This window comes from Porites lutea, chromosome 6 (genome assembly GCF_958299795.1).
Source record: "Porites lutea chromosome 6, jaPorLute2.1, whole genome shotgun sequence".
NCBI lineage: Eukaryota > Metazoa > Cnidaria > Anthozoa > Scleractinia > Poritidae > Porites > Porites lutea.
Window position 1 is genome coordinate 24906218 of NC_133206.1, and position 27100 is coordinate 24933317.

The window sequence follows — 27100 nt, forward strand, 5'->3', positions numbered from 1 at the left end:
TTTGGGAGTTTATTATATGAAAGAAGATCATCGCAGTTATAGACACAACTTTTGCAGTTGCGAAAAGAAAGCCTGAAAAAATTCAGGCTTGTACGGGATTCGAACCCTTGACCTCTACGATACCGGTCCAGCGCTTTACCAATTGAGCTAACAAGCCAACTGGAAGTAATTTCTTTAAAATGGTGCCATACACTCCACTTCCGCTTTTCAGATAATCACCTGTCTATCCTCTTCATTCAACAAAATTGCACATTGCAAATTGACACCTGTGGAAGTATTTCTTACAGGTCCTTAGCGTTATGTAATATTTCGATGAACACTCCTCTTGCGTACAGGTAGCATGCGACAGATTCGGGGACTAATTGAATCCCACGCAGCGAACAAGGGAGGTCTGCAGCAGAGACTTAACGGTCATCAGTGAAACATGTCTCCCTATTTGCTTCACGGGCACAAGGCGAAAGAAAACGTACTTACTTTCCAAGTAAAGTTTTAACTTTAAATTAGACAATGGTAACGAACATCTTTTTACTTTATTTAGGCGTTCAGGCGCAATTTCAGCAGCGAACACTAAAATAGAGCCTGTCATCTGTCAATTTATGATTCATAGATGTTTCATTAGAACATTCAAGTCTGATGAATATCCTAATGATGTGTTATAGAAATGAACGCCACCATTACTAATATTTTTAATCATCTTTTTTTTGTAGCAAGAAAACGTAGGGAAGTGGCAGGTAGGAGCTCCCTTTCAAAGTGACTTTCTCTTCACTAGCGTATGATGAGTATGCTAGTAATTCTGAAAACAAATGACACTGAAATATTTCTTGAAGTGTTCTTTGAATGTGACTCATTATTCAGATACAAAATTTGGGGCTGATTCAGAAAGTTTGTTCAGGTCTTTTTCCCAAAATTGTATTCCGGTAAAAGTTTGCACCACAAGATTTTGAGGTTCGGGAAATTTATAGACTTCTTATTATTTGCTTTCGCAGGGATATGTCAATGCACTTTTTGGAACACGTGGGCAGTGTGAAAAATGGCAGCCAATTTGTCGCTGAGCATGCCAGCATTCTTAAGTGTTTACACCTTAATTCTGTCAAAATTTTGACCAATCTGAGGTTAGATTGGTCCTGGAGGGTGTCCACAAGCGTTATCGATAAACCCAATCCTGAAAAATTTATTTTAATTGGAATGTTTTTGTCGTAAGTCAAACATAACAAACTTCATTCTAGATCTTTAGTTGAGTAAAGCTATTGGTTGCCTCTGAACTGGTTGGTTCTACGCCAAGACAAACGCAAAGTGCATGTCAGGGACTACCTGAGTCTCCCCGTCCCCTACCCCCGCAATCCGTACGGGCGATCGGACGGGGATATATTGAAATGACGCCAAATTTTATAGGGTCGATGGGTTTCAAATGGAGGCCCCGCTGCGCGTCTCGCGCGGACACTCTGCTATAACTGCGAGGGGCACATTTGCATTAATCTGTTTTCTATTACTTACCTACTTTCTTGGTTGCGTTTATTAGAGATAAACGAATGCACAAATAACCCATGCAAGAATGGAGGCAGGTGTTACGACCTGTACTATGGCTTTAGATGCAAGTGTACGGCAGGATACAAGGGCAAAACCTGCGACCATCGTAAGTACGAGTAAGAATTCTTCAAGGGAAACTTTTTTGTGAAAGGGTTATAGCATAACCTGTTATTCAAGAGGTCAAATGTCATTGTTAGTGATCTCATCTCGCCCCTTTAACACAGATAGTCTGGGACATGCAGGTTGAAAATCTGTAAATACCAAAGCGTTTCCATTTTTCAGATTGGTCCCAGATTTCTGTGGTGGTGAGGTCATCACTGGTTTAATGGACGCATACAGCAAAGGAATATCTAAAACGTTAGCTGCCCTGAAGAACATAAGTGCTATTTTTTCGCGTTTTTCAGGCGAGCGAAGGGAAGCTCAAAGCGAGCGAGGAGCGCAAGACATACGAGACGCGGGAAGGCGCAGCAGCCCTGTTTAGCAATTCCTCGGTCTGTCCCATTTTAATATGTTAGCTATTTCCATACTTCATCCCAGAAAAGATAGCAAGTAAAATAGTCAGATCTGTGTATCATTCGAGAGTCCCCAATTAAACCGACCGAGACCCTTACGGTCTTACCTAAATTGACAAATCAACAATTTCCCTCTTTCCGACCATAGATATGACGAAAAAATGTTCAAAACTCTGCGGCTAGTGGTTTCAATGCAAGCATTGACAGTATTTGATGTCCATTTCAGTTGAAGATTCTCAGAAAATTGCGCGCGCAAGAAAGAAAACCACCATTACATCATTTCCATGGTCTATACTCTTATCGACCATAGCTCTCAACCGTTAAGTGCTGGAAATCGTTCAGTAAACGTAAGATAGATTGACATTTTTCTCTCAAAGCCTCCTCGTGCAGTTGTCCAGGAACCCCTCTGCACGGATATAAGTCATCACACGATTACAGTCATGGCAGCACTATAACGTTTTCTTGCAACGCGGGATTTGCTCTTCATGGATCAGCGTCCAGGACTTGTAACAATGGACAGTGGAGCGGGACAAGGGTGGAGTGTAAAGGTAAACAACATTCGCATTTTGGTTGTGTTTGTGCCTGATACCTTATTTTTACAAGTCGCTTCCTGCAACTGGAAAAATGGTTAAATAAACTCAGAGACGGAAGATGAAAGGTACTAAAGCATGCGTGCAAGTACACAGAGCCTTTGTCAAATTTCATATTTTCGATCCCATAATTTCCAGAGTAAATTATTCTAAACTAATACACGTTTTAATTTTGTAGATATTGATGAGTGCGCCAGTGGTCGTTGTGGTCAGATGTGTGTTAATACCATTGGTAGTTTTGCGTGTTCGTGCAATCCTGGTTACATACTTAACATCGATGGAACAACGTGTGATGGTGAATAAAAACCTCTAGCTTGAGCTTTATCTGCTATTTGCTTTTATTCTGTTATTTACAGTCCAGTCTCTTGTAATGGCAACCTCTCCACAATGTCAACAACCCCTAACAGCATCTCAACTGCCAAAGTAACCTCTCAATTGCTTTTTTCTCAATCAACTGGACCTTTAGTGTCTGTTTTTGTTACTTGCTTTGAATGGGTAGCTTGTTTACGAGTAAGAAGAGTATTCAAAAAAGAACTATGAGTAGATTCTTAGGAATCAAGAATAGATCGCTTTCACGTGACGTCAAGGAATAACTTCCTGCCATGTTGGTGTACATCTGAGTCACTTGATCAACCACTAACAACATGCAAACACAGTCAGTAGAATGATTTCTACTGAGACAGTTCTATTTCTTCGCCTGATCCAGACAGTCTACAGGAAAACATTTTACCATGGAGTCGATCCTGTTTTGATCAAATAGGAACGCTTCGAACTCGTCTGCCTTTCACCGGTTGACGGTTGAATCAACTGATTTGCTTTGCCATTTGGTCTCAAGAACAGCTTTTACACCAAAAAGCAATGAATCTTTTGGAAGTTTCGAGGCCTACAATCAGTACAATCAAATGAAGTGGAGCTACGTTTACAACGTGCAAAAAAGTAACATTAGTTCACTATCAAACCGAGCTTCGGAAACGAGGGTGGAATACGCTAGGGTCTGCATATCAACTTACGCTCAGCTAAGTGGTTGTTTACATGGAGGGAGGAATATACTAGCACCAGGAAGATCCAGAAGGCGGATCATCCTAGCGCCATATATTTTTTCTGTACTCGGTTTATATGCAAATGGTTGTACTTATCCCTAGCGCTAGGATCTTGCTACTACTAGGATCTTCCTATCTGATAGGTAGAAAGATCCTAGCACCATGTAAACTGCCTTTGCTAGGAAGATCTTAGTACTGGGGACAAACCAGACAAAAATGGCAGCGGGCCTTTCATTGGCTCTGCTTTCATCGCTGAGTCTACATCGAAGTAAATGGGTATAATCCTTTATCCTGGCTCATAAAAGTTTGATTTTTTTGGGTTCGATTTCTTACCGAAGCGAACCTTCATGTTCTCTTTCAGCTCTCTCGTCGTCCTTCGCGATACTAAGCTTCTAATCTAGATTGGCTGGAAGATTTTCGGCAGAATCACAAAATCTTCTCCACTGACCGCAGATATCCATTTGTTAGGCGTCTTTTTAAAAAGTTCCCTCACTTCTTCACCTTAATCGGTTATAGCTCAAGATATTCTTGTCATAAAATTTCCTTTTTCACGGAAACTTCGCGTCCCAAAGCCAAAAACCGCGCATTTAACCTTTTTTTTCGGCACTGTCGAACCTGAACTGTAGCTTCGTATTATGTGTTTACATACGATGTGCACCAACATGACGCCCGATTGAAGGTAGTCACGTGCCAGAAAGCTATCTATAACAAAAAACCTTTTTGAATACAAAAACAACTAACCTTTGCTTTTAAACTTTTAATTTGAAATATATTTTTCTCATTGTAATAACATTCTCTGACAAAGAACTGTAAAGGATTTCACAGGTATCATTCCCGATACAGGAGATAAGTCGTAATGATAAGGAAGCTCTTAGACAGCGATGAAATTTGCGTGCGAGTCCCTCTTAATTTGATTTTCTTTTCTTAGATGTGAATGAGTGTTCCCTTGGATTGTGTAGTCACAGCTGTCATAATACAGCTGGGACATTCCGCTGTTCCTGTCCCTCCGGTATGGAACTTGCTCCCGGAGGAAGATCGTGTAGAGGTAAAACACTATTTGTATACTCTCTGTTGAAAATACGACTAAACAGTTGAAGAAAATTAAATAGTAACTTCTTAGTAACTTATAACTCGAATTCACAAATCTGTTAAAAGGCATCTGCATAGAAAGAAATCAGCATTTCATCTTTCTAGAAACTCCAGGCAAACTTAGCAAGTGAATTTACCAGGGGTGACTGTTCCCAGAGCCCTTATACAGTGGCGTCACAATACAAAAGAATCGAATCTCCCATTGGAAGTATATGTAGGGGAGTTGGTCCCTTTTCTTATATCGACGTCAATAGATTGTGCAAGTGGCTCCGAAAGGCAAACAACCGTTTTAGATGAATAAAAGAAATAAAGCTTATATTAACGGCAATTTGTTGGCATTTAGATAAAGACGAATGCACCTCAAACAATGGTGGATGTGAACATGTTTGTCTGAACAGTTACTTAAGCCATGCTTGCCATTGTCGCGGAGGATACATAATTGCAGCGGATAACAAGAACTGTAACGGTAAAACTGCTTCCCACGAAAGTGAGAAGTTAGAAGGAGTTTTTTGTTCGTACTGCCGCTTTAATAGAAGTGTACATTCATTGACCGTTGCACATACGCGAACTGAGTGGCTATCAGGTCTCTTCTGCAGAAATAAAGCGGTCTCGCCCAATTCCAAATATGCGTTACTTAGTACACTTTCATACCATGTCAATATTGTTAATTCATAAGCACAAGTGATGTGAATGACCAGAATAGATCCAGAACACAACACTCTTCATGTTTTCACTGAACGGAAATTCATTATGTTCCTATAGAAAACGGTAGCTGACCTTTAGACAAGTTGGATTTTTTATGGGTTCCTCAATGAGTACCGAATTATACAGCATCGTTTCCAATTAAACTGAGGGCACTTGTTTAAAATGGAAGTATTCTTTGACAATTACCTAAACAAACTGTAAATGAAGCTACGTTTTAGCCATTTGTCCTGAGTAATGGACCTAACCATGATATTTCTGTTATCCAGAAAATCGATGTCCATCGCTGAGTGCGCCAGCAAATGGTGCGTTAAGCATGACCGGGGACGCAATCTTGGGAAATATCATCATTTTCAAATGCAATGAGGGTTATCAGCTTGTGGGACCTCAAAAACGAGTCTGTGCAGCCAACGGTCAATGGTCCGGTGTTCAATCAACATGTCGGGGTAAGGCAGTCTACCCATTCTTGTTACGTTTGCGTTTGATCCTGAACTCAGAGTATAGTCTTTCGGTATCTTGCACTATTTATTCTACTACATGAGAAATTTCTGCAATTTGATTGGCTCAGAGCGGTCGTATTTCTGCTTAATTTGAAATACCTACATGTGAGAATTACAAAACTTTTCCGGGGTATAGTATAAACGAATAATAGCATGATTTGTTCGTGATATTTGGCATAAATACCCCTCATGATATTTCAAAATTGCGTATAACAATTTCGAAATATCACCCGTGGTGTTTATGCCAAATATCACTACTAATCATGCTATTACTTGTACTAAAGTTGTCCGATTGTGAGTCTGTTTATTTCCTTACAACAACAACAAAAACAAGTGATAATACATGTGTAATAATAATAAATCGGGAAATAGAAGACAAATAGAAAGAAAAAGAAATGCATGGGCAATATCTCAGGGACATGACGGAAGTGGATTGGGAGAAAACATAGCGGTGGTTGAGGAAGAGGTACCTCAAGGGATGTACAGAAGCACTGATCTGCAGCGCACAAGAACAGGCTTTAAGAACTATATCAAATTTAACAATACCAGAAAAACAGAGAATCACCTATGTGTAGGATGTGCGGAGAGAAAAGAGAAAGTGTAAGTTTCTTTGTTTTTTTTTTTTAAATAATTTTATTTGCTTGAAACAAAAATCATTACAAAAATAATTAAAAATACTTGTTCTTTTAACTATTCAAACTGTTTTCTATTTTCACAGCGGGCAGAAAATAAAAAGCTAAATTAATAAAAGAAAGAAACCAAATTAAAAGGGAAAAGACGCCAATCTAATGTGTGAGTGAAACAGCACAGCAGTACACTGGGGCTAAAGGAATATGTACTATGGGAATGACACTAGCACTCACATATTTAAAGAAGTTTGGCCCGTGATTTTTTTAAATTCCTGTAAGCGGTTAGATCTAAAAGCTATGGTGCGAAGAATATCAATTTTGTTATTGAGACGTAGTAGAAAACTGTCAAAGTCCAGGACTCCGCTGCGTACGCCTGTTGCAAAAACATTATATTTGGCGAAAATCAAACAGTAATAACGAACTTCCCAGTTATTTGACTCTTTGTGCCAACTGTATTAAAATAGTACTTTCAGATAAAGTCAGTTTTTGATTTAATCTTTTTTGGCACCAGTTAGAAAAACAAGTACAAAACGAAGAGGATACAAGTGATTAACATATGTCTTAGAGACTGACTTTCAAGGTTACATAAATGACAAACATCAGTATCAGTTATGCACGCGTGGAAGAGGCTAGATTGAGTAGGTAAAATATTGTGAATAATTTTGACCTGGAACATGATCAGTTTTGGTTCTTTCAAGATTTTGAACGGAAGCATCCCATGATTTAAAATTCTGCCTTCCGCGGTGGGTGCCAAGGAATAGGAAAAAAGCTTCAAGGATGTTTCGCACTTTTGTGAGATTCACCATGCTCGCTTGCTTTGACACGTAGTGCACCTTTCCATTCAGATGGTATGGCTCTTAAAAGGCCGTAGTAAGTGGTAAAGGAAATTCAAAGCTACATTTTTCTTTCATTTCTGATAACGCAAGAAATTTAAGGCTAACATTTAAAAAGTCTTATCTTTGCGCGACCTCCAACATCCTAACCACAACGCTTCGGTTTTGTTTGTGTCAATTTCGAGGCCACTGATCTGCTTGAATTTTTCTAAATGTTTTAGTAATTGGGTGACTGAGTCAAGATCGTGCACCAAAACTGTGGTATCGTCTGCGTGTTTAGTTATCTTAATTTCCTTCTGACCGACTTTGCTGCCTAATAGGGTCTTTCTTAAGTGCTGTAGCTAAGAGTTCGATTCCAAAGATGAAAAGGAGGCCAGACGGTAGGCAACCTTGTCGCACACCTCGCTCGAGAAGGAAGAAATCAGATGCATGACCATTGTGCAGGACACAGCTCGATGCTTGGTTGTAAATAACTTGAAACCAGTTGAATATATCAGGACCAAAATTAAACGTTTGTAAAGCGGCTCTTAAGAAGTTCCACTTTCGAAAGTCAAGAAATCTGGCAATACCGGGTTTTTCCTCCTGTTACGTGTGAAACATTACATGTTGAATTAGTCTAACGTTTTCACCGATAAAGCGTCCTTTGATGTAACCAGTTTGGTCTGAGTTTATGATTTTAGGAAGGACTTTTTCTAGTCTTTTTGCAGAATTTTGTAATCGATGTTTAGTAGAGATACGGGTCGTAGGTTTTCAAGTAAAGTTTTGTCTTTGTTCTTTTTGGAGATGAGTGAAATACATGTAGTTCCGCGGTTTTGGCTGATAGATAGGGAACCTTTTCGGAAAGGTAACTGAAACTGGCAGTCATCTCAGTGCCAAGGTCACTCCAGAAAAACTTGTAGAATTCCGCAGAAAAACCATCAGTTCCTGGCGTTTTGTTGTTTTTAAACTCTTTTAAGGTAGTTAAGCATTCTTCTTCTGAAATCATGCCTTCACACAGTATTTTTTCGTTTTCATCTAGCGGATCAATATTCTCTAAATTGAATAAATCAGATTCAGGCAGATTGGGAGTTTTGCGACTTGTAAAGAGTTTCAAAAAAAGTTTTTTGTTCTTGTAGTATCTCAAATTGATCACAAGTCACTTTACTGTTACGAAGTTTTTTTTTTAAACTGATTCCGTCTTTGCAGATTGAAGAAATATCTGGAATTTCGCTCAACTAGCTCATGCCACTGAGCTTGGCTCCTAAGAATGGCGCCTTTTGTCTTTTGTCGCATGATCGTTTGCAGGCGCAATTTTGTCGCCTAAGGCTCGTTCAAGATTCTTTTGTCGCTGGCGTTTTGTTCACATTTTTGAATAAGTTCATTAACGTTACTTTGAAGGGCAGCTTCTTCATTCTTCTTGTTTTTAGCGTTGATTTTTTGAACACTTGATTGTGAATCCGCGAATTTCCATTTTAATTAAGTCCCATTTTAGACCTAGGTCACCCAGGTCAGCATATTTATCTTTATCTTATCACTCTCACGGATTGCGGAAGTGCAGTCTTCGTCATTTAATAAAGAATTATTAAATTTCCAAAGACTAGGTGCTTTAGGTTGCAATAAGTCTTCTTCTTCAGATGCAAAGTGATAGCACAGTGATCAGTGTCAGGGGCGTTAATTATATTGCATGCTTGCGTGTCATTGCTGAGTTCTTTGTGAAGCGGCGCGGCTGTCGTTGGGATTGCGATTGCGCCAAGTGTCTGTTAAATTATAAAGGTTCGCAAGATGCTCGACTTCTTTAATCACTGTGGATTTTTTCCAAACTGGGTTTTCACCTTTTTTGTCATTTTCAGACGAGCACAGTTGAAGTCATCTGCGATAAAAATATTTTCTTAGGAGAAGTCTTCAAGCTGATTTTCGAGTTCTTTAAAAAATGTGACTTGCTGGTTCGCGACATTCAGCGCATAAATGTTCACTAGAATTAGATGCAACTCATCAGAAACCTGCCGTTCATGTCTTGGATGCGTTTCTGGACCTTAAAATCTAAGTTCGGATTAAGGAGAGTCATAACACCTGTGTGAGCTGCCGTGACTAAAATAAACCTTCCCATCCCATTCAGCTTCCCAAATTTGGGCACATTATCTAGAGCTGTAGGTTTCTTCTAAGAATTTTAAATGGAATTTTTGATTATGTAACAACGAAAGATTGATCGACGTTTGATTGACTTATTCAATGCTCTCACGTTTAAGGACTGGAGTTTAACATCAAAACTAGGTTTTAAAGACATCTGCGGGAGAAAGGGAAAAAGTCAGAAAACTGCGTTGGCAACGGCGGACTTTGACAGCTGTCTTTTCATCGGAGTGTGAATGTGAATGCCGTGTGTTGGTGATTAATGTGTTCGAACTACTAGTAGAAATAAAATAAATTATCAAAGGACTTAGACAAACATTGGTAAAGAAACATAAACAGAAAAATAAAAAAAGACGCTTAAAGAGGCTTTCGAACGCACTACAAGAAAGTGGTTTGGCGTACTTGAGAGGATAAGCATATCAAGGAACGTAGAAAGAATCCGCAATAACCATCGACTTTGACTCACAATGTAAAATAAACACGAAATGATAAAATAAATTACAAATTAGCTTCATAAGGAAGGGAAACTAAACTAGATTTGGCATTAAAGGTGTAAAATTGGTTATCCTGAGGGAAGCATGAAAATAGAGAATTCCATTTCAGGGACTAATGCCCTCGTATTTGGAAACAAAAATAGAGTTTGATTTTACAGGCAAGAAACAACGGAGCAAAAATAATACTGTTTTCAACTAAGAGTTAATTTTAAAGTTGTGTGAAAGGATTAGACTTACAGAAAAAGCGTCACTTATTCGCTTTGGCTAAGCAGTTGTTGGGACTGGACCATAACATCAGAGGATTCTTCTTGACTTGGCAGTGGTTCTTGTTGTTCGGCTGTACGAATGCCATAATCTTCCTGGGTATTCACCGAAGAGTTGACAGGGAGTCATTTCTTCGGGACGTCATAAACGTTCCCATTAACAACTAACTTATTTCCCTCGACGGTAGCTTTGTGGCTTGGTGTTTCTTGTTTTATCTTCTTCATCGAAGGGATAACGACGTTTTTCCTGATTTCTTGTATATGCTTCGGTAGGTCTTCACCCATTGAACTACTTGTAGCCCTCTATCTAAAATTATGACAAAGATAAGATACCAGGTATACGAAGAGCAAGTAAAAACAAATAATAGCTAATGATAAAATTGAATATTAAACTATGACATGACCCTATTATATACATAGTCGGGTACTCAGGAAACCAGAAAAAGACACCAACAGGCATTTTTGTCTGATTTTTGCAATATAGCTATTCTTACTAACTTGACTTTGTTGATCTCGAAAATCATTGTTTGCCAAGCTCAGTTCTTGTGCTAAGGCGACATCATTGTCCTTTAACAATTCTAAATTAAAAAGAGACAAATTCGTTTAAAGCGTTATTAGTGTTTTGAAAATTTTATTCCAAGAATCTCTGACTTTTTTTACACTGCTTATATTAATATACAGCCATCACGTGACATTTGACCACACTGACCAGTTATTGTTTCTCTTGTACAATGTTGAATCTTAGTTATTTCACCATGCACTTTGTCTTTCTCGGCCTATTGGTGGTGGATAACAACTGTAGGTTGATTTCACGTAAAATTATCAAATTAAACATGACAGAACATTGCTTCTTCTTAGTCCATAGTACATTCTATTTTATTTTATTTTATTATTGTTTTTCTTTATTCTTTACAAACAGTTACAATTCATTACAATTAAGTCTAAATATCGATTACTAATTTTACTTTACATTAAAAGAGAGAATAATTTTAACAAAAGCGAAAAAAAGAAAAAAAAGAAAGACTTTTGACGGTGTAGGTAGGATAGGTTTTTTCTTCACGTTTTTTTCCTGAAGGGAACATACGTCAGATTCTACGGTATTTTCCTTGGATTTAATTTTAGCCTTTTTTTTTGTATATTTTAGCGAGCTAGATCAAATCTGCATCTTCCAGAGGAGGACAGCATCTACATCATCGTTGTTTCGGCACTCCTTTGCAACATCATCAACGGTTTTGTTAATTAACTCAATATATTCGCTGTCCAACAGAAAAGATGTATTGAGTTTCCAGAAGCCCAGGCCTCTGGGGTTATGGTTATTAGCAACGTGGATTGTAATGACTGAATGATCGGTCTTATACCCCTTTAAAATATCGGCATTTGTGATTGCGGTGGTTAAGCTTGAGCTGATCAGAAAATAGTCGAGAGGACAGTGTATAGCACGTTACTTCAGGTTTCGTTCTCCTCCAGGTGAAACGCTCAGCGTCGAGATTAAGGATTCGCCACCCATCTACCAAGTCTAGCGAGTTCGCTTTGTTCTGAACTTCTTTTAGCGAATTACTATGCTCGGTCACTTTTCCTCCTTTTTTATCTTTCTGAACATCCATTACCAGATTAAAGTCGCCTCCCATAATAACCTCTTCACAGTCAAAAGAAAGGTTATGATCGACAGGATTTTGGAAAAAATTAGAATTGTCGTTGAAACGACAGAAACGCTGCTAAAAAAGCGGTGCAACCCCACACTGACGTCCAAATAGATTCTTCTTCTTTAGTGCAGTGGGCCTCTTTAAGAAAAAAAATTGCAAATTTTTCCATTTTAAGCCATCGGAAAGCTTTCCGCCTTTTTTGGGAGTTAAAAGGCCCCTCACATCTTCAAGGGACAAATAACTAGCTCATCTTTTTAAGTAAAGGAGATAATTACAAGGGAGAGACAAAAGGTAATAAGCGTAAGCGAACACAAAGGCAGCAAACCATGTACAGAGAAACGTAGAAAAGGGAATGAAAGGTCACTTTGTACTGATCGTCTACACTGGGAACTTTTAAAGTGAACATAGACCCGAAAGAAAATCCACCGTTGACTACGCTGAAAAAGAGAGACTATGAACACAAACAAAAACAAGATAAAAACTAAATGGCTCAGGAAGAGCATGCCTCGAAATAAACAGGATTGACTTTTGAACACGTCCTTTCGCCATCTTGCTCTCTCTCCCTCTTAGTCCATAATATTGTAAACATTGTTAATAAATCTTTTAATCTCTTTAAAAATATTGAGCTAATATATTTTTTTTTATATCAGCGTTAAAGAGTTATAACGAGGTTTGATGCAGCAGCTAGCGTCGACCCTAGTCCATCCACATTGCCCAGCACACGTGAGATGTGAATTTCTGCATTTTGCATTTACAGAGAAGAGTTGCGCAGCCAGTGATGCACCAATATGAAACCAAGCCAACCAAGCCTCTGGGTTTGAATTTAGGGTCATATAGACAGGGACCAGTAGATCTTCAGCTTGCGCCCAGCCTATCTCCTTTAGGTTCGGAAACACTACTTACTGGAAAGTGTGCCTTACGCCAAACAGTAGCATAAAACAGTATATCACTTCTGTTCAACAGATTCTGTAAATACCGGGACACTTTTTTAATCCACGATATTATCTGCCTGCAATTGCTGCATAATCCCTCAGGAATTACAAGGGTAGTTCTATCAGCAGGCCTCAAGCTTGCTAAATGTGTTGTTTTATTTGGGCCTCTTCTAAGCAGCTACGTGTGCTGGTTGGAAAGTGTGGAGCTGGAGTATCTGGTTACGCTTTGCTGAATGGCCAGAGAACCAAAAAAAATAGATGCCTCAGCTTTAGCGCAAACAGTGTAGGCCTTCATTTTCGTGACAGAGTGGAGAAAATTAAAGAGAACGGCAAAAAACGAAAATAGAAAACCTACAAAATGGGCGGGAAAAATATGGCGGGAATAAAATCGCGTACGCGCACATTTGGGGCAAAATTTCAAAAATATTATAATTTCTTCAACTTTTTTTTTGAAATTGCTTTGAACGGTTATTTAGATAAATTTTTTACCTGAATCAGTTTACATTTGCCAAAAGAAGCATTAAATGCTTTGCGCAAAACACAATTTACTATAAAAACGAACCTTTGAAACACCCTGTATTTTCATCAGAAGTGGTTACATCTCTTACTCTTTCTCTTTATTTTGTTCATGACAAACACTTTTCCGTGCCTTTGCGCTTCTAGCAGCTTTGCACACCTCGCATCGGTCCTGAGAGAATCGCTGCAGCTCCTTTTCTTTTTAAATGTCTCCATGCACCAACATTTTAAGCAGTCCGGTTATCCTAAACTATTTAAACTGACATGAATTTCGAAGTTGCCTTGGTCTTGTAACTTATTTAGTGGGAGGAAAAGTGCAGGAATGGGAAGGTTTTGCAGTTGCCAAGAGCTCGTGCAATCAAAGAATGGCTTATTTTAATATACATTTTAATTTTAAAGACTTTTGTTCCTCGGTCACCGTAGCTTAATACGAAATAGAACACGAACAGATTAATTTTTTATTTGCGTGGAGTGAACGAATCCCATTTGGTGTATAGGCCTGTGAATGTTTTCTTCCGGTACATGGAAGTCATGAAAGTGTTGTTGCTGTCAAACATTGTAAAAGTGTCATCAACGTATCGATACCAGAGTGATGGACAAACTTCACCGTTCATGACCCACCTTTCTTCAAAGTACCCATGAAAATGTTAGCCAGCACTGGGCCTAACGGTGAAGCCATCGCAACTCTATCAATTTGGTCATAGTATTGGCCATCAATACATTTTATTCACTGAATAAAATGTACTTTCTTACTAAAATTATCACGATAAAATTATGACATAATTATTGATATAATCATGTGAATTTTATATAAAAGGGTGTGGTGAGTTGTCATGTGACGGCTCTAAATTGGCAGAAACAGCGTTTTAGAAATTCTCTTGATGGTTTTTAAAATACACTTAGAACCCTTTGAAACCATTTATGGGTCTATTAGATTTAAAATTAGAAACGTAAAGGAAAGAAAACTCCTTATTTCAACAGTGACGTCATAAGGAAATGCCCTAAAACTCCACCTTAACACAAGAATTGAGCTTAGCAACAAATAGGTATGTTGCCAAAAATCTGACAAAAATGCCCGTGGATGTCACATTTTGGTGGCCTGTGTACCAGACTAATAGAGTTAATAATATAGATTAACATTTCATTTCATGACGATGATGATGCAATTCTACCTGTTCACAGCCAGTAGGTGTATAGATGTTGGAACAGTCAAGTATGGCGCTCGCCAAGGGAGTGGTACCAGTTACGGGTCTAGCGTAAGTTTCTCTTGCAACAGTGGTTATGCTATCGTGGGCTCTACACAACGGACTTGCCAGCAAAGTGGGATCTGGAGCGGACAGCAGCCTAGATGCGTTCGTGAGTAACGTCACAACCTTACGACAATGCTTTCTTTCACAAAATATCATGAATACCGTAATATAGTACAAATGGAATGAAAGCGAACTTCGCCGAATTTTGACGGATTTCGGCGAACAAATTGCGAACTTTCCTTTCAGACAAAAAAGCGGCGAAATTTCGGTGAATCTACTGTTCTAGTGTCGGCGAAATTTCGCAAGCTAGATGATGAATTGAAACGAATTTTCGCGGCATGAGACGAAATTTTGAAGCGAAATTTCCTCTGCCGAAACGAAAGTTTCTTTTTTCAAAAATTCTTAGCTGACTAACGGAACGCAGCTGTAACCATCATCTCATTGCGAAAGTAAGCACGATCATTATTGATTCGTGTGATTAAAATAAAATCGCAACCATTGCTACCATTATCGAAAATAATTCAGCGTTGTGAACAGATCGCTGAACCACATTTTTTTATCACAGCCTTACATATTGTGGAGAGGATTTGAGACAAAACGGTGCTTTTGCGTTTACTGTATTCCAGTGAAATCACATATCTCATACATTTCGAAGAATTGCGAAAAAAAATGTTGCACACGTGTCGATTTTTTTTAAGCAAAACGAGAAGCACCTCCAATACAACTGGCTCTCTTGTGCTCGCGTGAAAATAAACAAAAATTACTTGGTCGGTATAAAGATGTTGGAACAGTCAAGTATAGCGTTACACTATGCTGCCGTGGGCTCTTCACAATAAAACTGGCACACTCGTGCTCACGTGAATATGGACAAAGATTACTTTAAGAAGCGTCGTTTCCAAAATGATAAATCTTATTGGCCATCGACTTTTACTAAATGTGGTGGCTCCTAAAGGAGACTTTTTGCTTTATTAGTCAGCAGTGACCTGCCAGACTAGTGTTTTGTCGCCCCTCCGCGTGTGGCAATAACGTCTGGGGTGAATTCACTCAGTTAATTAAACTGGAATTGGAGTGAGAACAAATTGAAATCGTTATTCGGGTTATTCTTTTGCGCTTTGGAGACGCGAATACTTTGAGAATAACAAGGCGTTCATTTATGCTCGAAGGGCATTTGACGCATATCCTCCGTTTTTTTTTTCTATCAGCCTCCACCTTTCCCTGTTCTCGTCATTCATTTCTTGCTGATCAGTGTCAGAAGATTCCTCCATAGCTATCATTTGATCAATAGCATCATCCAACTCGATGTGCTGAGGTGTCGTTCCACTCTCCCTCAACTCCTGTGCCTGTTGTCTCTTAAATCGCTGAAGGAGGATAGCAATGTGATCCCGGACTGATCACTTTTCCACAATAAAGCAAGGATCTTTGACAGTATTGAGATTTTCTGCGATCTTCTGCCACAGCGCACTACGTTGAATGGACTTTTTTTTGGCACTGTAGGGGTTGACAAAAATGATCTCCTTACACAACACAAGGTCGTGCAGAGGTGTCCAATTGATAATTGATAATTGGAAATAAAGTGGGCTAGTGATTCCGGGAGATATATTTTTATCCTGGATTTATATTTTCCCGTCGCTCCTGAACCCGGGGAGTGCTCCTATCCCAAAATTACTTAAAATCTCAGGAAGATAAGCTAATTATCCAGTTGTGTTCCAGGCCAAAGTATTGCTGGTTTTCAGTGTCACGTCATTCAAAATAGATCAAAATAAAAATCGAAACCGTTCGACAGATTAAATCCAGAATCTGTGAAATAAAAGGAGGTAAATATACAAAGACCCTCGCCAAGATTTGGGTCGAACGAATAATTCGAATACGAGATGTCCGAAATAAATATAACATACATTGGAGACTTCAAAAGTACACGACATGATGACTAGTTGCAAAATGTTTTTACAGTACAAATTCAGTTATTCTGTGTTGCTTATTTCTGCAGGAAATGCAAACGAATTGAAAAGAAACAGGTAATGGGTTCACGAATTGGAAAACAAACCAAAACACTCACTTGGGTTAAGCGCTGGACGCTATTCCTCAAGCTAGATCTTCTGTCAGTTTGCTTGTTTTTTAAATAATCTAAAGTACAAGCACAAAAACTGACTTTTACAAGAGCTCTTTAACAAAAAACCCTTACACTTTCGAGAAAAACCCGAACAGTGCTAACAGAAATATACGAACCGCAATAAAGGCCATCAAAATACTGACGTTTTACCAGCAACACGGAACACCTTTGTATCTCGTCTGTGAAAAGCAACAACGCGCCAACTCTGGCCAAGGTTGACATTTTTGTCATGCGCAGTGAACTTCAAATGGTTATTCTTACTTCCGGTCGTGCTCGACGACGTCCCCGTTCCTCTATCTTAAACTCCCTAATATACAGGAAAACACGATTGGCTGAAAAAGGAGTACAGTTCTCTCGTAACACAAGTGCAAATTTGTAACACGAGAGCGAATTAAAAATGTTTCTGATTGGTTGAAAAAAAAAAAAAAAAAAACCAACGAGAGCCAGTCAGATTGGGAATGTTTCTATAGCATTATATTGGCGGAAGATTTGAGATAAGACGCGCAGGAAAATGGCTGGGGTTTTCAGCAAACAACGATTTGGTTTTGCAAGTGAAACAACGATAAAAGAGGTAATGATTCCCAAAACCCGAACACAGTAAAAAATACGTCTTTCTGGCTGTATGTATGGAATACGCGGTGCAAACAGAAAACTATTGAATGACAACATCTGCTTTAAAACTCATCCAATGGGCGAAGACACCATTAGCAATATGATGAAAACAATTGTGGTGGGTACTAGCCTGAAAGAAAGTGAAAAAAGTTCGCGAATCGTTGGCATCAAATGATTTTTCTGATGCAATTTGGAATAAATAAGCACTTGAAAATTTTTCAAAGACCGGAAAATGCACTCGCCCGACTTTTGTTAGTCCAAATTGCTCTAGAAATCACTGATTTATATACAACTCTATTTAACTTATATCACAGAGGACTAAGTAATAGTTTTTACACCATAGGACTTTCAAAAAAATTCGTAAGCTTCTGTACTGCTCGGCTTAAAACCAGCGTAACTCTCGAAATAAGTTGTTTGCTTTCTGAAAATTAAAACCATTGTAATGCCACAATCCTCAGTTAAAATACGGTGTTAAATGAACAACACATCTTTTAATCTGCTACCAGGTACAGTCTCCTTTTGATTACTTCGCACATGGTGATTACGCCATTATGCCACGTGGCTTACTCAGAGGGCTTCCCGCGGGTTCACCTAGCGTTACACTCCTCCCCATTATTTAACCACTGTCCCAGTGCTGGTCCACTATTTAACAAATCACTTCCGACTGATTCGAAACAACATCACTTAAACACAACAGACTAAGAGTCCCTAACGACTGTTCATCAACATGCCAAACGTCTCAATTCTTAGGAAATGAATGGTATTAATTTTTACTTGTCCAGTTGCCCAGATTGTCCTATAATGCTTATCAGTCCCTGAACACTTCAGGTTAATAAGTCACCCAAGTTCCGTATCAACTTAGTGGCTTTTGCTGCCTTGAAGGTCTTCTACAAACACCGGAATCACTTCCAGTCTACTCGGCTGTTTGACAGCCGACACCCTCCTAGTTATGGTCATCTGCAACAGAAGTTGTCAATTCCGCACGAGGTTCAGGTTCCATCACATCATCGACAGGCTAGTCACCTTGAGGTCTCGAGGAAACATCATCCTTGTCTCCTGCTCTAGATTCTGTTTCGTCAAGCTCAAGTCCCTGTCTCTCTTTAACTGCAGCTGACTGTCCGTCGTCGACAAAAACCAAAGAATCCACATCTGATGTCTCTCTCCCCTCTTCTCTTAGGCTCGATAACTGTGTCTGCCTTTTTGGAATACATATCTCTAGTGGGGGTCCCAGGTAAGGCTTTAACCTGTCTAAACTGAGCGACCTTGGGTTGGCCTTTCCTCGCTTCCGGATACGGTACACCACATCCGGCAGCACTGACAATACAAGATAGGGTCCTTCAAGAGGACAATCAAATTTGGCATTTCTCCCCTTCTTCCTTCGAACGTTATGGAGCCAAACACCAATAACGGATGGTCCATCAGCTAGCCGTTTATCGTAGTTCCGCTTCTGTCGTACAGCTGTCTTTTTCCAACGATGCCTGGCCAAATCATGCGCACTAATCAATCTCTTTTGAACAGCTTGAGCATAGTCCGTCTGGAGTGGTAATGCATCAGGAGGTCTCTCAGATATAGCATCCAGGGTAACCTCCAGTTCCCTACCCAACATCAAGAGGTTATGCGAAACCCCTGTTGAGTCATGAACAGCGCCTCAATAGGCCAAATGCATAAGCTTGAAGTTGTAGATTTCAGTCTGTTTGGTCTTGCTGGATCTTCCCACGTAACATTTCAATGAGGGTCTTATTGAAACGCTCCACCTGTCCGTCAGAGTGGGGATGCAGAGGAGTGGCGCGAGTCTTCTAAATGTCTAACAGCCTGAAAACTTTAGCAAACACCTTTGACTCAAAGTTAGTTCCTTGGTCGCTATCAAGTTGACGAGGTACACCGGAACGACAAATGAACTCGCTCATTAGCTTCTCAGCAACTTGGCTTGGTATTGGGTAACTCTCAGTCCATTTGGTGAAATAGTCACTAACCACCAGTATAAACTTGTGCTTTCGCGGGGTTTCTGGCAGTGGGCCAAGAATGTCAATGGCGAATCATTCAACTACGTACTGCTTTAAGGGAGCACAATGCTTTTTCTCCACAGACATGGCACCTGGCGACCAATCTGTGAACTGCTAAAGTAAGTTCTGGCTAGTAATTATGATATCAAAGAGCACATAGAGTCTTCGGTACATAACGATGACTTCCAGTAAAATGACTATGATGAGCTTCAAAAGCAGCCTATCGAAGACTTCGAGAAAAATAACCTGGTCAATCGTCTGTTCTCCTCCATCACTTTCCCACTTTCGACAAAGCACACTATTCCTGAAAAACAGCTGGTCCCACTGCGACGACAAAGTCTTCACAGCACAACTCTGAGGCGACACATCTTCCCACAATGGTTTTTCTTTGTCGGCTCCCTTCAAACGAAAAATAATTTTGAGATCAGAATCTGCTTCCCGCTGTTCGCTCAAGAAGGTGGAGGTCCAGGTTGGTTCCAACTTAGCCGTGGTACAAGGATCACCAACAGGTGCTTCACAATTAATTGTCCTGAATATGGCCATGCATCACAGTTTGAACACACACATTAGGAAGAGACATTGGTTCTTGTGACTTCCAAGCCCTACACCACTTGCAACGGACATCACGGGGTCTACGGGAAAGTGCATCAGCATTCAAGTGGCGCCGTCCTAGTCCATACTAGATCTCGAAACCAACATGGTTTATTTTCGTTGTTTCGCCAACTCTTTAAGGAGGGCAGGTTCTGAACGATCATCAACATACTTGACCACTATATTTGAATACCTCGTTTTAAGCAATCGCAGCAAACGTATTAAGGGTCTCATTACAATCCGTCCGTCTTCGCCTCGTTTTTCGTTCTAGCACAATTTCGCCGATGCAAATTTTCGCTCTGGTGAAATTTCGCAGATGCGAAGTTTTGCTCAGGCGAAATTTCATGGTAAACTTTCGTCCAATTTTCGCGAGAACAAAGGACGAAATTCGGCGAATTTCGCTTTCATTTACTTAACCCTGTTCGCTTAATTAATTTTCTGAGAATGGGCGCGATATCGGAGAAAAGCTCATGGACTAATGGAGCATCAAAGTATAGTGGATACACAAATTTACGAGTTACAAATTTACACTAACCTGAAATCACTAGACTTCAGTAATTACCTAAATGCCTTCACCGAGCAACTTATCAAAATGGGCCGATTTGGTGGAAGGGGTGTTTATAAGAAGTGGACGCTTATTTCATATTCAATAGATTTAGGAAGCACTAATGCAAAGAGGCCACTTTTTCGAGCTTAACTGTACGTTCGAATTGTGCAAGCATCAACACATCCGTCAATGGGCCAGTTGACTATAGTAAATACCTACTTTCTTTGATTTGTCAGGTGCTAACTGCCCTCAGCTATCCGCCCCAGTACATGGTAATATAAAAGGATACCGCCGAGAGACCGGCAGTACGGTCCGTGTATCATGTGACAGTGGGTATAAAGTCGAACCAGACAGCTCTTCCTTTAGGACTTGTCAGGCAGATAATCTGTGGTCTGGGGCTGATCCAGTTTGCAAACGTAAGAAGAAAAGCTTGCAATTTGGTCTTCCAAGTTATTTTGTTCCCTTGTTTCTTGTGATTCTAATTTTTGTTATGATAAAACAAACATACGCACAACAGATAATGTTATTTTATACCGAGTGCTTTCTTGGTATATGCATTTCATATCTCAGTTGTTTGGGTGGAGCTGGAAATGACATATCTCCAAGGAGTCTCCATATTATAGGGGGCCTGAGAGCTGTCCCTATTTAGTCTGAATGTACTATGATCTCGGCCTCCTTACCATTCACGGGGACGTCATCTCCTAAACTAACTATAAAGTTTTTCCCTCAGTCTCTCCATCTCCAGCCCGCCAACAGGCTAATCTTTATACATATATTTTTTCCAAGGGGTGGTTTTTTCTTGTGCCCCACCTTTGCTGAAGGTATCATCTAAGGTAATCAAGTAATGTTTGAGACAAATAAAAGTCAAGCTGGTGATGGGGGTATCATTTGGGGTGATAGGGGAAATGTCTCCTTGAAGTTTGATCTACAAGTGTAGCAAAATTAGGCAGCCCCCCTTGTTTTAGATCTTCCTGCGCATTCTTCTGCACCCGAGGTATTTACGAGAATTGGCTGGAAGTCAATTGAATTGATGTACAAGATACTAAAAATCATTTTTGGTGCTCGATCCCAGTTTCATTCAACGGTGATTTTCATGATTATTATACACGGTCAAGAAATGACATTCACAAATCCAGTGCCACCAGACGCTCGGGTCACTGGTCGTCAGTTAATTTTACTTCTAATATTTGGAACCGTTTAGACACTTCCTCGAAGGAAGCAGACACTGTCTCCATTTATTGTGACCTGTCTAAAGCAATTTTGTGATATATGCACATGTACTCAATCAAATATATCTATACGTATATATGTTTAAGTTTTAAAATTTTTTCATGTTCTTGCATTCTTTAACTAGCTTTTAGTCTTTACCGAGTTTTCTTTTGAGGAACTAACTGTAAACCACTTCTTGTGACGTTGGCATTCCTCATTAAAGATTGCTTTATTATTATTATTACAAGCTAATAACGGTATTTACGCCAGATTGCCTGTACATGTTCTTAATCTTGCTTCAGCAAACACGCGCGATGAGAACGATTACCAGCCCATCCTAAAAGCGAAAACGGGACGAAATAAGAAAAACTGGTATATAATGCTACCTGTCAGCTTTTTATTTATTTTACACCTTTCTCACTAATTTAGTCATCGACTGCGGTGACCCAGGAACGCCATGGCATGGTTACCTACATGGCTCCAATTTCAAATATAACAGTCAAGTGACGTTTTCATGCTACCCTCAGCATCACTTGGAGGGAGACAATCAGCGAACATGCCAGGCGGATGGACAGTGGAGTGGTCAACAGCCCAAGTGTCTGGGTAAGCTGTATCTCATTGTTATTGTCCTTATCCTTATTTTTGGATACCTTTTTCAAGAACGTTATCAAGCGTTATCTGTGGTTAGTTGAACAGTTTCAGTAGTTGCAGAAGGCGAGACTAAAACACCCCCATAGCTTTAATATTTTTCGGTAGAGATTGCAGTATGCGCATGCGATTAAGCTTCTTAGAAGGCACAAATCCATTGCCACTATGCGTCTTATTGGGGTATAAAAATGTTTTTTCTGTTAGAAAGGTCCTGTGGAAATCCAGGAACACCGACTGATGGCATTAAGATGGGAACTAACCATTCTTACGGTGCGTCTATTACATTCTCATGCAACTCGGGATATACACTGCATGGCTGGCAGCAGCGAACATGTCAAAATACTGGCCAGTGGTCAGGCGTACAACCAACCTGCCAGAGTAAGTATTTCATCTATTATCTAGAAAAAACGCTATACGCAAGTTATTTCAGTGTCAAAATGTAATATATGTTACCAAAAAATCTCCCTTTCACCAAACATGTACAACTGTCGATAACAAGGACGGGACAGTTTCTAGCCAACAGTAGATATACAGTCGGCGAACTTTTTACCATTACAAGAGCTAAATTCATTCAGTTTAACTTGTCCAAATAAATCGACGCAATACATGTATATCCCCCCTTTAGACTGAAGGGTTCTCTCCGTGTCCAGCTAGGATACGAAATCTCATGCAATCCCTCCCTTTATAACATGGACACCTGGTCTGTCTTCCTAGTGTCCGCACAAGGATAGTTTGACCAAGAAAAGCATTTCAGTTAATGGGACTTTGACCATTCGGACAATAATGCTTTGACCTCTTTTTCAGTCGTCAGTTGTGGTGATCCGGGATCTTTGGCAAACGGCTTCAGGATAGGCGACAAGTTTACGTATGGAGAAAGCGTTGTGTTTGATTGTAACGCTGGATACAAACTCCAAGGATCTATTGTTAGAAAGTGTGAAGCTAATGGCCAGTGGTCAGGCACAGTGGCAAGCTGTGTTGGTGAGTGCGAACGCTTTTCATACTCATTGCATGTGCAGTCATAAGATTCTCCCCACATTTTTCTCGCAGACTTATCGACAGCTTTCAGAATGTTGGTGTTGAGCGATTTACCAAATCACTTGCAGCACGTAAGCCAACAGAAACCACGAATTGTTTTAATTTTGCTCCATTAAAAATGTCTTTTCATAATCACCCACACCACTGGATGTTCAATTGTCCAAATCAGTCTAATCCTCCACTGCTACCAGACACGACTCTTTTTCAAACTTTTTTAATCACTTTCGATAACACAAGTAAACGCATCAGTACAAAATAAAACGACCTTTCTTTATTTTTCCTTCTCAGCTTCAAACTGCGGTAGTATTCTTTACGGCCCTTCGGGATCATTCAAGTCCACCAACTTCCCAAACAACTACCCCAATAATGAGTACTGTACATGGGAAATTCAGGTACCTCAAGGGAAAAAAGTGCGCCTTGATTTTGAGGAACTTCGCACTGAAGAGAACAAGGACTTTGTGTTTATTTATGACACAGGCAAAACAGATCCGGTCATAGCTTTCAGCGGCATAAAGGATAAGCCACGCGCAATAACTTCCTCTGGGAACAGCATAAGGGTCAGGTTCGTTTCCAACGGCGCGTATGCAAACAATGGTTTCAAAGTGTCTTACAAACAAACAGGTAAGATAAGTTCCAAACAATTCTTCAAAATAAAAAAACCTTTTTGTAGTTTACTTTTGTTTAGCTTAGTTTTGGAGTCCACCACCAACGTCAACAGCGAATGCTAAATATGTGGGTAAAAAAAATGTAACTGTTGAGCTCAGATAACAAATGGTAAATATGTTACATTCCTAATATCACGATCTAGGGATCATGTTTCATACAACCCAAATGTAGCGAAGTCCGAGCACAAGCGTCGTTTGCATTTGTTAACCGATTAAATGGGCAGGTTCATCATGAGTTCTTCCGTAGCTCAGCCTGTATTCTCAGTTTTCTTTGGTCTTGAATCTTTTCAGTGACTCGGATTTGTTGTCTCACGCTCGCGAAATAACGAAGAAAACATCTTTCACAACAGCAAATATCTCGCCAATATCACGTGATATTGAAATCATTTCACTATGGATAATATATAGATTTAGCCAGGGCTAAAATCGAAGTTCCCTCAAATAAATTTATAATTTAAATCAAACAATAAACTTGTAATCCACAAATCAGTTAACTTAAGGGCACATTCATGTGTAAGGGAAAGGCTAAGTGATTTTAGAGTGAAACATCTTACATCGAGTTGATAGCCTTACATGTACACCCAAAAAACAGCAATCATCTTCGATCACATTCTTCTTCATCTTTGATCGCAGTAGATTAGGTCTGGAAAACAAATTATTGGAAAACAAATCATGCCGAACTTGTTGCTTTCGATATTAAACTTATCATAAGTTTACTTTACAAAATCTTGCCAACAAATCTGGCGGTGTCTAAACCAACCTTTTATCCTCTTTATACATCACATCTGAGGTGAAACAATGCTATTTACTATTCATCATACAGACCTCGAACAGAATGCAGTATTTCACAATTTTTCAAGAAATATTGCAGTCAGTCAATATTCAAGACGATCAGTCGTGGGCTTTTAGCGAAACTGATAAAAAATTTCCAAAATCACCTATACGGCCGGCCGGTTGTCACTTTTGACGAGCGCCAAATTTGCAGTGACCATTAATAGAGTTACGCTTCAACATAATAAAGAATTTATTATGTTTATTTTTTTAATAACGATGTGTAATCTTAAAAGCGTTTGATACGCGAGGTATTTTGAATACTAACTAAATGTTCTTCGGACGTTTTCTTTCTATTTGAGGTGAGAAAATAAACCCAAAGGCTTTTTAAAGTTCTGTAAGCTTATATCAAACCTGATACTTGGTCAGATCGTTGTCTCAAATCTTACAAACGTGCATAAACTTGTCGCATAAGCGGTGCTCGACCTCATGAAAAAAGATATTAAAAAACAAACATCAAATACAATAATTACTCAGGCTTACCATTCGAGATGCAGCTCCTGAAAGCTATCAAGTAAGGCCAGAATCGCTTGAGACTTTTGAACCCTCTTACGCATCAAGCAAGGTGAAAAACGAGAACGATGCCATCGGAAATCGGATTTCGGACTTTGACAAGCGACGCATCTTTCAATCAAAACACCGATAAACAAACTAGCCATGAAAAACAGAGGATTCTTGATAGCAGCCGTATTTCATTTTGTACATCCAGTGGAAAAAAAAAAGTTAAAAACATCACAAGTTGACACAAAACTCTGTCAGCTTCACCTGTCAAAGTGAACAAGTTTCAAGATGCTGCATAAATTTTCCGCATGAACTCAACTGTCAAATTTTGACCAATCAGAGCACAAAAATTGGACGTACAGCGTGACCAACGCGTGACCTTGGTAAGAAAATGTCTTCCCCGCCTGTATTTCTAAATAACTGGCTCACTTTTCGCGTCCGAGGTTACTTTGAAAGCAAACTCTTAATAGTGCGGGACCATAGTGACATAAACACAACATATTTCATATGAATAGTAACCTTTCAGCGGATAACTTCAAAAAAGCACTGGACCTCGATGGGTGAGCCCACGGTCAGGTGATACTTGTCAGCGGATACCTTGTGTTGACATCTGTCAATTGATGACAACATTGATGTGCAATCAGTTTTCTCCTGGGCTCCCAAAGAAGTTAGAAAGTGTGAAAGTAAACATTGGTTTACCTGTGGTGGGGACGGACGCGGGCCGTCGGTGTACGGTCACGTCATTACCAAATTTTTCGGATGCGTAGATTTACTTACCTACGGGGCTTCACCCACACACGCGCTTCGCACGCGCGTGGAGCTCCGCTATTACATCATTTTCATGTTGGGAGCTGATTGCTCCTTCCACGTCCTCTACCATGCTCCGTTTCTTGTAGTATCGGTTTTTAATACGCATTTCTTTAACATCTGTTTCCATACTTAGATTGTGGTGGAATTCTAACAAGTAATACCGGAGAAATTCGCTCCCCTGGTTTTCCAAATGGCTATCCTCCAAACCTGAGCTGTACATGGCTGATCTTCATGGCAAATAAACAGATTGGTTTAACTCTAAATGAGTTCAAAACCGAGAATGCTTATGACCGTTTAGAGGTAGCGCATGGTCCCTGGGTTACCGCACCTCTAGAGATCGCCTGGAGTGGCCCTAGTCCTCTATCAGGAGCAGTGGTCACCAACAAATACATGTGGGTTCACTTTGTAACAAGTGCGCAAGACAATGGAGTCTACAAAGGTTTCCGTGCAACGTTCAAACCATACGTACCCTACACTAAAAGGAAATAGAATAGTTTGACCCTTGGAAAATGAGGTTAAAATGTAGTCTCTATTAAGGCAAGATAAAAAAATATTACCTTTGAATAAATATGATGAATATCTTTTAGAGTATGTTTCTCAGAAGTACTTCTTCCTCACATCAGGGAGAATACTTATGTTTCGAGCGTCGATTACAAATAAATAGTGCTCCCTATGCAATATGGTTTGGTTTATTATATAGCCTCCGTAGAATACTTCCGAAAACGAGGCGGGGGGGGGATATCGGGCGCTAGTCCCTCGTGTTCTCGCACATGCTGTTTTGTGAATCCTACTCACCCATAACCAAAGTTACTGAGGCAATGAAACCTTCTCCCTCGTACCCAGGAGTCACAAACTCACGTCGAAATGGTTTAACATCCGGAAGGTTTGAATGGACTTGGACACGACAAAAAA

At 39.7% G+C, this 27100-nt stretch overlaps 1 protein-coding gene across 1 annotated transcript in view; it reads left to right on the plus strand.

Moving 5' to 3' along the window:
* Positions 1 to 26860, plus strand: part of LOC140940206 (sushi, von Willebrand factor type A, EGF and pentraxin domain-containing protein 1-like) — a 111047-nt gene extending 84187 nt beyond the window's left edge. The window contains exons 23-36 of the mRNA XM_073389125.1: positions 708 to 731; positions 1520 to 1633; positions 2417 to 2587; positions 2808 to 2924; positions 4598 to 4714; positions 5102 to 5224; positions 5730 to 5906; positions 14559 to 14732; positions 20726 to 20905; positions 22128 to 22301; positions 22551 to 22724; positions 23151 to 23324; positions 23670 to 24002; positions 26322 to 26860. Coding sequence (XP_073245226.1) covers positions 708 to 731; positions 1520 to 1633; positions 2417 to 2587; positions 2808 to 2924; positions 4598 to 4714; positions 5102 to 5224; positions 5730 to 5906; positions 14559 to 14732; positions 20726 to 20905; positions 22128 to 22301; positions 22551 to 22724; positions 23151 to 23324; positions 23670 to 24002; positions 26322 to 26677 — 2408 coding nt within the window. The 3' untranslated portion in view covers positions 26678 to 26860. The remainder of the gene's footprint in view (positions 1 to 707; positions 732 to 1519; positions 1634 to 2416; positions 2588 to 2807; positions 2925 to 4597; positions 4715 to 5101; positions 5225 to 5729; positions 5907 to 14558; positions 14733 to 20725; positions 20906 to 22127; positions 22302 to 22550; positions 22725 to 23150; positions 23325 to 23669; positions 24003 to 26321) is intronic.
* The last annotated feature ends 240 nt before the right edge of the window (positions 26861 to 27100 follow it).